At 34.0% G+C, this 18,256-nt stretch overlaps 2 protein-coding genes and 1 long non-coding RNA gene across 3 annotated transcripts; 1 reads left to right on the top strand and 2 right to left on the bottom strand.

Annotated features, from left to right (window-relative positions):
- The first annotated feature begins 1,862 nt into the window (after positions 1-1,862).
- Positions 1,863-4,262, top strand: LOC110699568. The gene is made up of 2 exons (XR_002506935.1): positions 1,863-3,656; positions 3,770-4,262. It is a non-coding gene; the product is annotated as an uncharacterized LOC110699568 (long non-coding RNA).
- A 6,892-nt stretch (positions 4,263-11,154) lies between these two features.
- LOC110699567 lies at positions 11,155-11,913 on the bottom strand (the record flags this gene model as incomplete). The annotated part of the gene is made up of 1 exon (XM_021877065.1): positions 11,155-11,913. A coding segment is annotated over one exon (579 nt), but the record flags the coding sequence as incomplete, so codon positions are not given.
- Positions 11,914-12,484: 571 nt separating this feature from the next.
- LOC110699566 (tubulin-folding cofactor A-like) lies at positions 12,485-15,463 on the bottom strand. The gene is made up of 4 exons (XM_021877064.1): positions 15,309-15,463; positions 14,399-14,552; positions 13,271-13,357; positions 12,485-12,977 (listed from the first exon to the last, which is right to left on the bottom strand). The coding sequence occupies exons 2-4, from the start codon at positions 14,549-14,551 to the stop codon at positions 12,876-12,878; spliced, it is 342 nt and encodes a 113-aa protein (XP_021732756.1). The 5' UTR covers position 14,552; positions 15,309-15,463; the 3' UTR covers positions 12,485-12,875.
- Between the last annotated feature and the right edge of the window lie 2,793 nt (positions 15,464-18,256).

Here is an 18,256-nt window from a genome sequence, read left to right as displayed (position 1 = left end):
GAACTCATTATACAATGCTTGAATCTAATGTAGTTTTGATCAAATGGGCATTTTTATGAGGGAAAATGGGCTCATATTCACCGGAGTGTAGTTAGTAGTTGCTAATTGTAGTGTTTGAATTAGTGTTCAATTATATGCTGTCTGTGACTTTGGCTGCAAAATTGAGTTGACAATTTTTAGTTTTATTGGGCTCTAAACTATAACTGCAATTTGGAAATTTGGTGGTAGTTTGCGTTTTCAGTGTTGAATCAATGAGTCCTTGAATCTGTTGATTCATTTGATCATCATAAGGTTTTGATGTCCTCGTATATCATGAATATCTTGTTTATTATGTATACGATTCTTACTTTCTCTGTACAGAGTGGTAGAAATCTTTCGGACATCCTCCACGCAGGCTAAATTAACCCGGGGCAATAAATGTTGCTGCCATGTAGTTTAATTTGGGATGTGAATTCTGGTTGCATGTCTCCAAAGCTCATCGCCCAACAGACTGATCGAAAGTTACAAAATAACATAAGCCTTGTTGGAACAACACTTATGATAACTGCTACTATTACTACTTCTGGTCTGTATGAACATAGTGTCTTAATGACACATAATTACATAATTTATCTATCTAGCTTTACCCCTTTTACCAAAAAAAAAAGCCTTGAGTTGCCAGTGTGCCACACAAATACACAATATGCAGGGCTACTCGAGTTGACTTTTACTAAATTGTTGCCCTTGTGTTGTTGAAGGGTCTATATCCTTGATTTTATGGCAAGAGTGAACTGTTGCTGAATACTGGTAGTTTAGGATAATGTTAGCATTTACGGGGCGTTTGGCATAAGGATAGAGAATTGATAGGTGGGATAAGGATAAAAATTATGTTATTCATTGTTTGGTATAATTTGAAAATTAAATTAGAATAAGTAGTAAAATTACTTAACTATCCTTACTGACATTTTTCTCTCCTTTTCCCCCCCCTTTTCATTCGGGGTAAAATTGTCTTTTACTTTTCAATTTAATCCTTAAACTTTATACCTATCCCTTTTTATAAAAATAAAGGGATAATTCTATTTTTTATCTTTTATATGGGATAAAACAATTCCCATTAAACAAATAAGAGATTATAAGATGCAAGGGATTATTTATCCCTATCCCACCATTTATCTCTACAAACAAACAACTAGTTAGGTTACAGAGTATAAAAGATAGTTCAGAAATTTCAATATAGGGTACTATTTCAATTATTATGTTTAGACAAAGATCTATTTGTATAGATTGCAATCTTGGGCTCTTTCCACTTCTAGAAGTGTAATTGTTCAGTGGATTTCTAACATTAATGCAAATACAGCTCTAAAATTTGAACAAATAATTAATTGCTACTCCCTTTTTTTTCAGAGAGATAAATCCTTTTTCCATTTGTAATTTTGGTGCTAATTAACGTTGTCATATTTGATTTTATTTGATTGTTTATACTTATTTTAAAATAATGTGCAACTCAAGATAATTATGGTTAAAATAATGTACTACCTCCAGAAAATATTATATCCAACTTTTGTCAAAAACGGAAATTTCATATTAGATGCAAGTATGCAACTTTCCATTCTTAGTAAATTTTTTAAATGAAATTACTGTTTTACCTTTACTAAATTTCTTTAAAACTTAGTTAGACAACTAAACTATGGTTATTAAAACACTTAATCTAGCTAGATTAAATTAAATACTCCCACCAAAAATTATTCAATCCTCCAACTAACTCATTAAAATCGCCCAACTTTAAAAAATAATAATAATAATAATAATAATAATAATAATAATAATAAATAAATCAATGTGGGCCAACATTTCCCCAAATTTTTCTGGGATTAAAACCCTAAATCGAGTTCTTCTACGTTCTTCCTGCTTCCATCTTCTCTACTGCACTTTCTCTCTCCTGCCATTGTTCTACGGCTTCTTCCTACCTTCACCTTTTCTCTCCACTATCTTGCTCCTTATTCCCGAAATATGTCGGCACCCAACTCTATGTCGCTGTTTTAGGGAGTGAGGATGAACAAGAAATCGGGCTGCTCGGCGCTTTAGTTGACTCTATTGAGCGCGGCTCTCCGTCGGTTTGTCGTCGCTTCACTTCTGGTGAAATCGGTGACGTTTTGAGTGTTAATTCCGTAAGAGCTTTAGGGAAAGTGCTCAGATCTGTTGAGGAAGAAGAGAAGGCAAAGAAAAAAACAAATTGCTCTAGAAATCGACCATGAAAAACCGGTTTCCAAAGAGAAGGTATGTGGGGGTTCTTCTTCCACCAGAAAGCGCAGATCTATAATTCCATCAACTCCCACAGTACCGTTATCAGTGCTAAGAAGAATTCGTGGTCCTGGCACAAAAATCGTAGATCTTATTGAAGAGGAGGAAATGAAGGCTGCCTCTGGTACTGCTGACAATAATGAACCAAGATCTGGGGAAAAACGTAAGAGATCTGGACAGGAAGTCCTTGTTTCTGCTGATATTGAGGGAATTTGACCCAAAACATCACCCGCCTGAATGAGTTCTCAGCGTAACAGTTTCTAAACCCCTTATAATGTTTATTTTGATGCTTGATGATTATGCTTAATTGTTATTCTGTTAATTTTGTTTGATGATTATGCTTAATGGTGGTTATGCTATTAATTTGATTATGCTTGATGATTATGCCATATTATAATGCTTGATGATTATGCCAATGCAAATTATTATGCATGATGATTATGCCAGATTATTATGCATGATGATTATGCTTGTTGATTGGGCCAGATTATGGTGCTTGATTATTTTGGGTGATGATTATGGTTGATGATTAATTTGGGTGATGATTATGGTTGATGATTACTTTGGGTGATGATTATGCTTGATTATGCCAGATTATGGTTGAATCTGCTTGATTAAGCCATATTATGGTTGATTATGGTTGAATCTGCTTGATTATGCCAGATTATGGTTGATTATGGCAGAGGATTATGCTTTATTATGCTTGATGATTATGCTTGTTGATTGGGCTTGAGGATTAGGCTTGAGGGTTATGCTGTCGGTTATGCTTAATGGCTATTCTTGATGATTATGATGATTGTTTTGCTTGTTAGATGTTACTGGTTTTTTTGGGTTTTGGGGAGTCAAGTGGTTGTTGGATGATGATGTCTTTGGTGTAATGGTCTCAATGAAAATCATTGAGGGGCCTTGTGTTTTGGTTTATTGGTCTCAATGACAATTATTAAGAGACCTTGGTTTTCTACGCATATAGGAGTCCCGAGTTTTGGCTTTGTGAATGAATTAGAGTCCCTTTTTTTGTTATAGTTGAGGTTAACTCCTAAATCAAGTGATGAAGGGACTCATAAGATCCTAATAAGGTTATGTATGATGCTCCTATAATGTGTTCCTAATGTTTGTTGAGGTACCTAACATGATCATACAAAGGTTATGTAGGGATGCTGCAATATTTGGTTAACACATTATTGTTGAGGTAGCATATATGATCTCGTGAGTTTTGATAGAAATCAGTGGACTGACAAAACTTATTCAATTGCTGATGTTTATAAATGGTTACAAGGAAATATACCTGATGTTAGCTGGACACTCAGGATTTGGAGTAAATTCAATATCCCAGATTGAGAAACAAGCTTTTCAAGCTTAGAATCTGTCAGGAAGAGGTCTGTTTGCTCTGTGACTCTAAACCTGAAACCCTTTATCATCTGTTTTTCAATTGTAACTACAGTCAAATTTGTATGAAGAGTATTTGTGGCTGGATTGGTGTGAATTATAGGGTTTGCAGCATTGATAATGCTTGGAAGATGTGGATCAGAGGTTTGAAAGACCCTATTAAGAAGAAGGTGGTGCTTGCTATACTTACTACCTTATTATATCATATATGGCTTGTCAGGAATCACTCTTATGGGCAAAAAGTTGTTATTCATCTTGATAAGCTTTGCAAAGCGGTTCGTATGGAAGTTATGGAAAGAAGTCAGCAACTCATAAACAAGAAGTGGACTAGAGCTCAAGTTCAATGGCTCTACAATCTTAGGAATTCTGTGTAGTTCTTGTTTTATTTCCTTGTTTTGGTTTTCTGCTGCTTTGTTAGCTCTTTGGTTTTTTGTTTTGTTTTCGTTGTTGTTTTGGCTGTATATATGTTTGGTGGTTGTTTGGCCCTTGAGGGCGTTGTAGTTTGGTGGTGAGGGCTTGCCCTCTTTCTTTTGGTAATAAAATATTACTTACCAAAAAAAAATGAAATAAAACTATTTCGTTTGTGTACCTTTTAATTACGAACTAATCAACAATGTTGATCCTCGAATTCAAATTAGCCCAAAGATTGAACCGGGTGGAACACCAAAAAAAAAAAAACAATGTCGTTTGTTTTTGTTTGCAATAATCCTTAACATTTGAAACTTATGGAAATGAAGTTTGAGAAAGATTATACAATACAACATGTGAAAAATATACATGAAATATCTTTACAAAATTGATCAACCCACCCTATTATGTAACACCCTCAAATCTCCCTCTATGGAAATACCACTATAATACATATATTTATACCGTAGAGATCAACTTAGACATGTTACCGCCGCATGATTACACAAGGCTACTCAAAATACTTAACTCAATAACAAAACTTGCAGCGGAAAACTCAACTTTCTTTTATTAATATTTATAAAATAGTAACATTGTTATGAGTACTCAAAATAAAGACAAAACCAACATTCCTAAACTTGGTGAAGCAAATCTTAGGACTCCCATATGCTCATTCATGACTCCACCCGAAAATAGTCAACACTGCTTACCAATAAGGTAACGAACCAAAACAAATAGGAAATACGGATTAGCAAAATATGCTAAGTACGATAAGTGCAAGATAAGTAAACTCAATTTATTAGCAAACAAGCTTCTAAAACCAGTTCCAATAATTAATCCAATAATTCCAAAACTCATGATTCAAAACCAATTCCAATAATTCAATAATTCGATAAAACGATTTATAAAACCAATTCCTCTTTTTAAAACCAATTCTTCACCCAAGTATGCACACCCCCCAAACTAGTGTCTTTATATTGAAAGGATATCCTTGAGGAAAGACTCGGTCATACAAAGTCCAAAGCCTTAAACCAAATCCGCATAGTTGGATTACTATCATCATGCTTGTAAAGCTTAAATAAAAATTCAATAAAACCTCTTTAATTCAATAATTCCAATCTTTATAAGAGTACAACACAAAAACTCCTTTTTATTTAATTCAACATGCTTTCGAAATCAACCTTTTAAAAACATGATAAATAATTTAATCATTCAAAACATGATAAAAATCATTCCTTCAAATTTATTTATTAAAACCAATTTCTTTAAAACATAATTTATTTCGCAAACCATAATTCAAATCAATTTAATTAAAATCACACAAACATGCTTATTCATTCAATCAATTTCAAAGGTATCTAGCCACCTAAGCGTACCTTGATTTCGAATCTCAATCAACACTTCTCACTTTCAAAGTTCAATCACGAATACACCTTCCAAATAACATAACCACAAGGTTATCACAACATAGACATAAACCGAATCTAATGTGCATGGACTATAAAACTCTTTAAAAATAATACTTTAATATAAAAGTATAGCTTTTAAATAAGTATTTATATTTTAGAAAACTAACCATGAAGAAAATGAAGGAATAGGATTAAAGAGAATTGAATTTGCGTTGGAAAGAACAGGCAGAACTTGCAAAGGCTATAATTTCTTCAATATAACTCCTAATTGGGTGATTCTTGAGCCTAACCTCAAGGATTTTTGGAGAGGAACAATTTTTTGTGAAATATAAGTGCCCAAAAATTAGCTCCAAAGATATACGGGTTGATTTTCTTTAAGAAAAGTAGGAAAAGGTTGAGGGAAAAGAAGAGTAAGAGAGAAGAGAAGAATTGAATTTTTGGTGTGACGAATATGAGAGGTATTAGGGGGCATTTATAGGCTCATGAATGAAATAATTAAGGTAAGATTTTGTAAGAAAAATTATGGTAAATTTAGTTTAAGGAATTACTTGGAAAAGAGAGTTAAAGAATTTAGGAAAGTCTAGTTTATGGTGATTAAGAAATGAAGAAATAAGGTAAGTATGTAGTCATGAAATATTAAATGGTAAATGAATTTGCTTAGGGAATAATCAAGAATGATTTAAGGCAAATAAATTGTTTGATCAAATCTTTGTGAGATGGACAATAGGAATTAAGGAAATAAGGAATTTAAGGAAAATAACTAAAATACAAAACTAACAAATTAACCGAAAATTAACGTATGGTGGCCGAAAATATTGAGCATATCCATGCTCATATTTTCGGACCTCCACTACTAGTTTTAGGAAAAAATTTGCTAGATTTTAAGGATTAAAAATAATTGTGTAAATAATATATTTTGTAGAAAATAATTAATTAGAAAATTTTAACTTAAAATTAATTTAATTAACTAATAAAAATCAGATTTCTACACTAGAAAATCCGAAAATCTCATTAATTAATTTAGAAATTTCGGCCCTTTAATTTATAAATAAGAATATAACTTTTGTTAATTAAAATATCCGAAAAATATATATATAATTCGGTTTTTATTAAAATAAATGGATAATAAATCTTATCCAAAATCCAAAATAATCATTGAGTTTTGAAAATGTAGTTGGCGCCAAAATTCAAATATCATTTTGGCTTCAAAATTCAAATAGATAAATAAATTACTAAAATACCCTTTTTAGAAAATATTAATTAATTAATTAATTGGAAAATACGTCAAAAAAATATGGGGTATTACAGTCTACCCCTCTTAAAAGAAGTTTCGTCCCGAAACTTAGTAAAATAAAGAAATCGATTTTAAATCTTAGACTCATTCACATCTTAACCAGACTCAAGATCATAACTAACTCAAGAAATACTCAAAATTACTCAAAAATGACTCAAAAAGCAAACACGTGAAACTCTATCGCACTCTACCCCCCTTAAAGGAGTTACGCCCCCGTAACTCTGTTGGGTTTCATAGCGTCCAACGCTACGCAGAAGAGAAACCCGCCCAAGACCCGCCCTAATAATTAAAGCAATAAAGCATGCATAAACATAATTAAACAATAATTAAGAGAAGGGATAAAGAGGTAATACCCTTGAAGCGTGCTTCGCTCGTAAACCAAGCTCTTACTTCGAAGCTTAAAGCCTCACAAGCGTGACAGCCTCCAATGGCTCGTACCCACGACCCGACTTGAATGATCTTCGCCTCGAGGGTTAGTCGAGACTTGACCAAGTATAAAACTAGAGTTTTACGAACTTAAAGGTTTTCTCAATAATAAGAGATGCCTTTTTAAGTTCCACTCAAGTTGTATTCCAAAATGCCCAATAATGGGGTATTTATAGGGAAATGCAACTTGTTCTTCCCATTCATGATCAATGTGGGATAGTTGTATTTTCTACTAATTTATTTAAATCAAAAATAATTATAAAACAATGCAATCAACAAGTGGCATGAGGAAATGAGAGGTTAGGTGAGGACCATAACCATGGGGGGACCATTGCCTTGCTCCCCAAGGCATGGCTCTAAGCCTTGGTCCCCACTCTCCTCAAACTGGCATCAAGCAAGGGGTGAGCTGGCTGCCAGCCTTGCTGGCCAACTAGCACAGCCAGCCCAGCACAGCTAGCACGCACCAGCCAGCACGCCTAGCACATGCGTGCTACTAGCGAGCCACGCATGCTGCTGGGTGCTGGGCGCTGGGCGATGCCTGGCATGGTGCTGGCCCCTGCCACACGCACACATGCACAACATGCTTGTTGGCTGGTGCGTGGCGATAGGCCCAGGCACACACACGCACAACACAGCGTGCTTGCTGGCTGATGCGTGGTGCTGCGCCATGCTGCCTTGAGCATGTGCCTAGCAAGGTAGGCATGCTATGGCGCGGGCATGTACCAATTACATGGAGAGATACAACTAGGAGGAGGAAGAAAATAGCATGTTTATGCATTGTTTGATACAATTTGCCAATTTGGTGTAGGAAATTAAATTGTGAGTTTAAAGACTTTATTTTTTATGGGATTTAAACCTAAACTTTTATTTGCTTTTATAGGGCCAAGATAATGGAAGATTATTGGACTAGAAAACTCTTTGTTCAAAGTTGAATATAGGCTTCTATTTTTTGGGAAAACCTCCAACCTTTTCGCGGTAGTTGGCAAGCAATTCATAATCAGGAGATTAATGGGGGACTCCTAAATTAAAAAAACAAGTACTTTTTCTGTTCTTTTTTACTTGACCTGTTTCTTTTATCACGCTTGTCAATACAAAACTTTAACGATCAATAACTTTAAATCTCCATAAGTAAAAATTATATAATATGATAGTACTTATTGAGACGAATTCAAAAAGATCCTGCATGAATACGTTTTTTCTTACATATTGTCACAAAAGAAGGTCAAAGGAGAGGTGGTGAATGGTGTAAAAGTCAAGGTGGGTCTAGTAAAAAAGAACAGAGAGAGAACGTAACAAATTATACGGAGTATTTTAGAAATTATATATTACAAATTCCTTAAAAAAAACAATCGATATGAGCTTACTTAATTATAGCCAGTTTAACAAGTCTGAAAATCATATACAATATATTAAATTATCACACATGCAAATTATTTGATCTCATTAAAAGTATTTATCATTTAAAGAAGATATACAGCCATATAAGGATTCATTATTGTAATTCTGATGCATGCATGAAGTATTCCTCATCCTTGAATTAACTTTATTTCCATGCATGTCAATCAATATTTCTAAAATTTACTTATTTTAATAAGTTTGAGTGATTAATTAAATTGTTGCCCGTGGTCTTGCACATTTGATAATTAATCATTATTTTTTTGCTTTTTGGTGTTTAGAGAGCCACAAGGATAGGGTGAGAATCAATCCCATGATCTCCTGCAATTAGAAAGAAAGCTCTAACCACCCGAGTTATCACTTACTCTCATAATTAATCATTATTTTAGGTCTTAATTAAAAATCCAATGTTGGTTAGTTCATTTGGCCTGGTTTACTGTATTTAATCAATTATATTTTATTACTCCCTCCACCCATTATTAAAAATCAATTTATTGCATTTTATCAATCATTCAATCCTCAATTAAATGTTTAGGAAAAATGTTTTTATTTGTAAGGTTATTGTCCTTATGGATCAATAGGTTGAGCTGGTTTACTCTTTCCAACTTTCAAAATAAAGTAGTCTGGAATGGACTCGAAACCAAATATAAATCATATAACTAATAATACTCCAAAAATTAAAACTATATAGAATCCAATCATTTAAGGGTTAGGATAGGTGCATATCTAAATAAACAATTTTTATTATTAATAAAAGATAAAAATTACAAATAATAATCATATCCTGCATGTCTAATAATCTCCCCATATAGGTTTACTTTAAAAAATTCTCCCCATAGTTTGATAATAATCTCATTACTTGGTTATACCAAGTATACTAGGCGTGAACCCGAATTCGTACAACCCTTGATATGGAACATCCTGCTCCGCAACATCACCTCCACCGTGTTTTGATAGACAACGAATTCGAGCATTGATCCCTGTTAAATTACGCATGGGCCCGGGCAACCCAATTAGGAGGAGGAGAGTTTTTGGTCCACTTACAAGCCCAAGGAGGTTCCATCCTAAAACCAATTGGTGATAGGAGGAGTAACTCCTAAGCTTATAAAGTGGTTGATGTTCTCCTCTTTCTCCAATGTGGGACAACTCACTAGTGCACACAATATGGGGTTCAACACTCCCCCTCACTAGTGATTGTCCTTAGAATTAGAGCACACCGGATTGGCAGAGTAATAATCCTCATTGGGAATGAACATCCAATAGAGGTTCCTTAACTAGTGGCTTGATACCCGATTTTTAGAAAAGACCCAAGCAACCTGGGCTCTGATACCATGTTAAATTTCACATGGGCCCGGGCAACCCAATTAGGAGGAGGAGAGTTTTTGGTCCACTTACAAGCCCAAGGAGGTTCCATCCTAAAACCAATTGGTGATAGGAGGAGTAACTCCTAACTTCCTAAGCTTATAAAGTGGTTGATGTTCTCTTTCTCCAATATGGGACAACTCACTAGTACACACTATATGGGGTTCAACAATCCCCTCCATCATGTTTGTGATTCTTACATGAGCTCGTGTCGCGTCGGACCATGTCACTGCTTGCAGCAGCAGGAGTAGGACTAACAGGACCATGGTACTGCGTTCATGTACACGGTTATTGTATATGATGTATATATGTGAATAGCTAGCTTATTTAGTTAACTATCTCTATTTTATTGGAAAATGAAATTGTGTATATATTTTGATTATTTGAGTTGATTTTGTGGTCAATAATGTAGTATTTATTGTTGGATGATATTCAAAGAAGGAGATTAGTAGCTAAATAAGATATAATTATTAGTTATATATATATAGGTTGATTATAAATATATACTCAGATTATTTGTTAATTGTAAATTGAGATAGAATTTGTATCATATTATTTTTGATAAATAGAAACACAATTTAAATATGAGAGTATACCATCAAATATTAGTTTATAGTTTATAAACACTTTGTGAGCTAATCTATAATGTTATAGAGATATAATTGTTACCTATTTTGTTTATACACAAAGGGAAAGTAAATATTATTTCTGATAAAAGATTATTTGTAATCTTACGTAAAATTTATAAGAGAGAATCTGCCATCAATGGTAACAAAAATTATGAGCTCTAGCTGTAATCTGGATATTCGATAATTATAGACGTATATGCTTTGTTTGTGTGAACCTTGGATAAGAATATAGCTAGTATGTGACGTTGAATTTGAGTCAGCAATAATTGATTATTATACTTCATATATTGGCTAACATTCATTCGTTAAGGAGTACATTAAAACAAATGAATAATCCTCTTCAAAAAATAAATTTTTAAGAGAATTCAATTCATAATTTACAATAAGTTAGCAGTATACAATGAGTCAACTTCTTTTTAACATTATACAATGAGTCAACTTCTTTTTAACATTATACAATAAGCTATTTTTCTTAAGTACGTTGTCTATCATAAAATACGAGTATAGCATTTTCATAATCGAGAGCTCCATAAATTTTGTAAGAACTGTTATACCAATCATTTGAGCGAATATTTGTTTAATTTTTTCCATACATAGACACGCGAAATTTATTCACAAGCGCTAGAAGACTTATACTTCGTATAAATTATGATACAAATTGAATTTGGAGATTAACACACACAAACAAATTACTTGTATACACAAAATACAATTTTCACAAAATGTTCACATTACATTTCTTCTTCTATAACTTGGAGGTTAACCCGCCAATTACCCCAGCAATGAATGCTGTAGGATCACCCAAGATTGCGGACAAAATGATATTAACACCACTCCCTGCAATCTCACAACACCTGATCACATTTCCGCCGTCGTCATCGGATCCATCACCGCGATGACTTCCCGAAGTCCTCTTAAGACTAGGTATCCTAGCCTCCAACTCCCTTACCAAGTTATTGTCAACATTCAAGTATTTAGCCTCCCAACTCTCCAAAAGCGTTTTTTTAACACAGGATACATGGAGATTATACATCTTGCACTCAAATACATAAACCCAACCTTGCCCTTTCTTACTACAATAATGGCACGGCCTCGATAGCTTGTTATGCAAGTAAAGATCACGTTCCCTATCATTCAGCACTTGAGGTAAATTCACACAACAAGGATGAAGATCGAACCCACACTTCTTACAATGGTACACGAACCCTTGAGCTTCGTTATGGCATGCATCGCATAGCCTTAAGATCGGGCCTAAGGGAAGGTTGTGGAGTTTGAAATGGCATTTCTTGTAGAAGGGGTGGTTTAGGGTTGAAGGTGGTAAGGCTCATACCTTGTGAAGGTTGAAATCGCAAGCATGACATTTGTATGTTAACCCAATTCTCTAGCTTTAGCTTGTGTTGTGGGTGAATTGGGTGGGAAAACTCCTTGCTCATCTTCATGATTATCCTTACATTTCTTGCAAGCAAGCATCTTCTTTTGGCATATTTGTGTTCAATATATATATATGGTCTAATAATAGATGATTTGAAAGTTACTGATTTTATCTATTTTTAAACAGTAGAAAAGGGAAGAAACATTGGCATCTTTGCTTGAGATTTAGAATTTAGGAATAACTTTGAAGAAATGGTTAGGATATATGGTGGGAGTTGGAAATAGAACCAAGATATTGTAAAGGAGTTAGAAAAGCTATTTTCATCTAGGCGAGTATTTCGATCTTTTGAACCATCAAGTAACATATCTTTATCCAGAAGTCAGTCAGTATTTCAATCTTTTATAGGCAACAGATCTTTATCACAGTCTTCACAGAAAAGTATCATGACGGTTAAACATCAAGTATAGATATTGAACACTCTGCCAAATGAGAACTAATATCCTCAAATTAATGCATCACAAACAATGAAATATAGCTCTGTTATCTTCAGTAAAAATCAGAATGGAACATTAAGATCAAAAGTTTTACACAATTTCTTGATATGCAACATCAAGCTAAGGTAATTACTTTCAATTATTCACTCAATACGTAGCACAAAGTATTAAGAACCACTGATTGAGTTTGATTTTCTAAGTCAATAAGAAGATCAGTCAATTTCAAAAGGCCAGAAAAGCAAGGAAGTTCATGTCGTTGGCTAAAAATAAATGAAAATATATAAACTGCGCCATCCACACCTGAGAACTGGCGGCTTCAGTAAGTTCTACAATTTCACCACAAAACCTCAACAGACTTCTTTCCTGACTGCACAACTTCTTACATTACATAGAATTTTAATTTGTGATTCAAATTTTTTACTATGCATCTCCACTTTCGAACACTTTCTCAACATCCGCAATGGTACTTCGAGCATCATCAATATCTGGTCCTTCTTTCTCGCCAGACTCTTCCAGCTCCGCCTGCAAGTAGATTGAAATTGGATATAACAAAAAGAGAACTCCATTTAATCCTAATAGAGCTATAATTTCTAAGTAACTGTGTAGTAAGACATTAGCTACAGAAGAACTACATTTCATCTTGATCACCTGTGTTATGTTGTCTATTCATTGAAATGTCTTCATGTCCTAAGACAAACAGGGCAGTGTTTTCATGCCTCTAGCACTCTAGCAGAAGTCTACCCTAAGAATATGTACAAAATTCTGGCAGCAGAGAAAGAGATATCAAACACATGGAGGATAAAAAAAAGTTGTACCAGTGTTCCTTTCAAGTCAGCCAGTGCAGACTCCAGGCGCTTGCGACAGTCAGGAATCATCATCCTAGATTCAGCCAACACATTCTCCTGGAAGTAGAGAATAAACGAGCATTGAGAGCAACAATCACAGAATCACTGAAAATAGTTGTTTCCAAAGGCATATGGCTGATGCTGAATCAAGTAGGCTAGTGAGAAGAAATGCTTTTTCTTTAGAAATTAAAAGGTAAGACTGTACTCTAGCAACTGATACTTAATTCTATCCAAAAGGCAATATTATGGTGTAATTGAGAACAAAATGCAAACATTTCTAGAATGGATGTAACACTGATAAGTTATGTAAGTAGAATTAGAAGTTGGAAAGGTGATGGCAAAAGGATATGGGTAGCATACTACCCCCTTTGCATCTCTTCCCTATGAGATTCGATAATAACAACCTAATAATGGCATCATTGATCATTTATACAATGAATATTGGGGATTACACAAAAGCCTTCGGAATGTGCTTCAGAGCCTAAAATAGATTTTATAAGTAGGACTATTTAATCTGTGATAAAGAATACACGATAGACTGAAGTTATCCAAGTAGTTACCCAAAGTCTTTTTAACTGCTTTGTTATCATATATTAAGACCTAAAAAAATCGTGCAAAACCAGCTCACATTTAATCAGAGAATGATGGCACCAGATACCAAGTCTGTGCATGTAAAAATTATCAAAAGAATTGAGGTAACTTTTGTGCTATAGCTGAACATAGTTAACAGCAGACCCTTTGAACCCATTTTTCTTTTACTAATGTCTCAATAGATCTAAACTAAATAATCAAAGAAGCAACTATTTCCTTTCTTAACTCATCATGTGTAAAAGTTTCTGCCTTAACCAATGTTTCTCAGAAAACTTACTTTCGTAATAAACTAGCCTATGGTAAAGAGACTCTTGGACTCTTGGTAAAACAAATTAGTCTGTCATTCTTAAATTGAGAGGAAGGCAACTAATTGTTTAGACGTGCGAGAGGGAAAAGAAGTGAGAAAATATATAAATGGAGGAAATCAGTTAGGAAGGAAATGCGCAGAAAATCCTAAAATGAATTTAATTTTCGTTTAAGTTGGTTCATGGGACTGTTCAGACATACCTGTTGCTTAAGGTCATAAGGATCAGCACTTCTCTCCTTCATCTCAGCTGTTTTAGCAGCTTCTCTTTTGACCTCTATCTCATATGAGTTTAGCTCTTTAACAAGGCGCTTACAAGTGCTAGTCTTTATCTTTAAGTTTCTCAAGGTCGACATCCTGCCATTACAATCCACAACCCAACATTAGAAGACCCGTACATTCAGACAAACCACTCATCAGAGTCATCACAAATCAACTCAAAAAGAGGAAAAAAAAAAAACAAAAAACATGAGTAAACTCTACGGTCGAAGCACAAAATTTCTCAAATAAGTTATGATAAAAGCATGCCACACTTTTTTACATCGTTAATCATCTTTATGAAGCAGTCTATATGCTGGTCACTATCAAAGGGGTGGGGGGAAAGTAATAATAGTAAAAAGGAAAACAGGAAAAACTTGTGGAATTCAAGGTTTAAATTACTAATACATTGGGCATGTAAAAACTTCATGCCTTTATCCAACCCTCAATCTTGCATCCTGCCTAGGCCCGTCCCTGAAAGGAGGGACGACCAACCTGCCAGAGAGAAAAAGGTCCAATTTCATAGCAAATTTGATTCAACTATCAACTTAGGCTTAAAAAAACACATAATTTTAGGGAGTGAAGGTCCAATTTCATAGTTCCACCCTAACGCCCTAGGCCCAGGGAAAAGAGATTTGATTTCATATTGAATTATCTCGAAAATACATAATTTTAGGGATACTTGATTCAATAATCAAATTACGCTCATAAATTCTTTTCTTTTGGATATGATGTTTCATAATCTAAGAATTTGCGAACCCTAAACTTAAAGCACTGATAATTAAATTAGATTAGATCAAATATAAACCCTAGATTGTGAAATTGATGTGATGATAACAACAACAAACAACTTACCTTAGAAGCTGCTTCAATGGGGAATACAAGAATTAGATTCAACGGAGAACGCTTCGATGGAGAACGTTGAGTGCGCTTCAATGGAGAACTTGAGTGCGCTTCAATGAAATAACTCAGAGGCTTAGGACATAGGAATGGAGGCCTTTAAAAGCCATGACCCGCCACTTATAATATGGGTTAGACCCGTCTGATAAATAAATGAGGCGGGTTTTTATATGATCCTCTACTCATGAGATAGATGGACTTTATAAAGGTTTTTTTGTAAATTTGTTTTAAATATTTTTTGATATTTCCATATGTCAAAGCTTGTATCAATTCTTTGAAAGTTTTTAAGAGTTTTTGTTGAAAAAAAACATCTGAAATTACATTAATTAAACTGAGTTTACAACAAACAAAAAGACAGTAACATAAATTACTATTGGCATAAGAAGCCCTTACGCAATATCAATTAAGGTCATTAACGACATTTACTATTTAGCTATTACAACGAGTAAGGACAACGCATATAAGGCTTACCAATATTCATTTAAACATGCGATGAGACTATTGATAGAAAGAGGGAAGTTAGTGATGATGTTTCGTGTTGTGCAAGATATTTTCTAACATACAATTAAAAGTCTATGAATGATGCTGAAATGACGGAAACAATCCAAAATCAGTATGTCTTACATTAAGGGACCCCAATAATTCAAATGGATAAAATCCTCATGAGATATATGCTTCATACATGTCAATCACATTTCTTTGTGATCTGACAAAATCATATCTTATACTCCTTCCGTCCCATAATATAGTTCCTATTTTGTTTTTTTCATGGTATTTAAGAAATGGGAGGAGAAGTGGAAAAGAACTAGACAAAAGTATAAGGAAAGTGGATAATTTAAGGGGGGAAAGGTGAAAAGTTCAATTATAGACAAAAGTTAGAGAGAGAAAGTGAAAAAAGTACAATGCAAGTGGATAAGTTAAGGGTAAATTAGGAAGTTCAATGAATAAAGTAAAAATTAAGGGTATAATGGTCTTTACATACTATTCAAAAATACAAACAGGAACAATATTTTGGGTCTCTAAAATAGGAAAACAAAAACTATATTGTGAGACAGAGGGAGTATATATTCTCATACAAGGTCATGATGTTGTAATGACTTTTACCAATATCACATACAAATGAGTTTAACAACACCTACTACGCATTTATGTAAATCTGAAATTGAAATTTTGCTACATCTCCCAACAAACATAAGTAACACCACTTCCATTAAAAGGAATACATTTTTATTAAAACTAAAGAGATTAAAAACGACAATTTCAAGAGTTAAACGACTCCATTTCATCCTTCAATTTACCCTTAATTCGACTTGTCTTCGCTTTTCGATCTATTATATTAGATGCTTCCAAAATCCAAGTTTTAATTTTTAGAAAAATTCACTATAATTTATTAATCCGAACTTTCAGCAATTTACTCTCAATAATCCCATATTACGTTAATTAGAGAGCACTATGAACTTTTGGGTTGATTTTCTTCCACTAGATCAATTAACCAGTGACTTAAAAAAAAGTTGATTTTCATTTTGTAAAAGCAATGTGTGATGTGTCACCGCCACCTGTGGGACCGACTCCCGACCAGGAAGTACCGACAGCTACTCGACCTTTTTCTGATCAATCTCCGCCTTCTTGTGCCATAACCCGGTTTCCCCCTAAGCTGCTCAATTGAGCCTTGGATCTTATTGCTGTTTTTGCAGCTCTGCCAAGCATTTTGTTGAACAAATTAGGGACCTAGATTTTGCATTTTTCCAAGAATGTCTACTCCACTTCTGAATCCCCACAGACCTCGCATGCCCCAAGAATCTTGATCCAAATTTTTTTTGTAAAAAAAAATAAATAAATTAAAACATGTCCCAGCCAGCTATCATCCTTCCTCCCCTTAGCCCCAACCCCGCCCCGACCGAAATTCGACCGCCTGCCTCCCCTAGCAACCGATAACAGCCAGTCGGCCTTTCTCTACCCCTAAAAACACTCTGGCGACCCACCTACACCATCGAAACCACCCCCTTCCCCCATCCCCCATCCCCTAAATAGCCCCTCTCTTCTCAGGTCGATGAAACTGCCCCTCCTCCCTTCCCTTGTCGTTGAAACGACCGACTTTTTAGCTCCCTCAATTGGAGATTATTGCCAAGAAATTAAATGTAGTTGTGTTACTCGAGGTTTTTGTGGTAGATTTTTTTACATTTTTTTTTACAAAAAATAAAAAAATAAATGGTAGTTAGTTGATTTCAAAGTACTCATTATAATGGTAGTTGTTGGTAAAATTATCTTAAATTTTCACAAAATTGCCCTATATCTAAAGTATAATACTCCCTTCTTCACTTTTTATTGGATACGTTTTGACTTTTACACGTTTGTCAATACATATTTGATTATTATTCATTATATACTTTTAAAATTATAACGGTTGAATATTAATAGAGAATTCTTTGAGATGAATCAAACATGATCTCACACGACTCTTTTCTTCCATGAGTAAATTTAAATATTATCTAGTTCCCTCTATCCCAGTATACATGACACAGTCAATATTGCACGCAATGTCAATGCATTAGTTTGAACTTATTTGTATATAATTAATTATTATGAAAATTATTTAAAATTATATTTTGAAACTTTATATATATACCTATTTAACAACATATTTTATGATAAAATAAGTTTTTATTATGTTTGTAAAAAATTATGATCAAAACTAATACATAAATAGTGAAAAAAGTCCAACGTCTCATATATTTTGAGACGGAATGAGTATTATGAATAACTTTTAAAAATCTAAACATAACCAATAAAAAAACGGTTGAAGTATTATGAATAATATTTAAAATCAGATAATAACCAATAAAATACGGAGGGGTACCCTACAAAATTTATCATCTTAAAGTTTTTGTAAAAAAAAAACCATC

This window comes from Chenopodium quinoa, unplaced genomic scaffold, assembly GCF_001683475.1.
Source record: "Chenopodium quinoa cultivar QQ74 unplaced genomic scaffold, ASM168347v1, whole genome shotgun sequence".
NCBI lineage: Eukaryota > Viridiplantae > Streptophyta > Magnoliopsida > Caryophyllales > Amaranthaceae > Chenopodium > Chenopodium quinoa.
The sequence above is the reverse complement of the archived record's forward strand: the minus strand, read 5'-3'. Positions and strand labels throughout refer to the sequence as shown.

Coding starts and splice junctions, on each gene's coding strand:
- LOC110699566 (XM_021877064.1), bottom strand. CDS start 14,551: ATGTCGACCTTGAGAAACTTAAAGATAAAGACTAGCACTTGTAAGCGC. Junction 13,358..14,398: donor CTTATGACCTTAAGCAACAG/GTATGTCTGAAC, acceptor CTCTACTTCCAG/GAGAATGTGTTGGCTGAATC. Junction 12,978..13,270: donor CTGACTTGAAAGGAACACTG/GTACAACTTTTT, acceptor ATCTACTTGCAG/GCGGAGCTGGAAGAGTCTGG.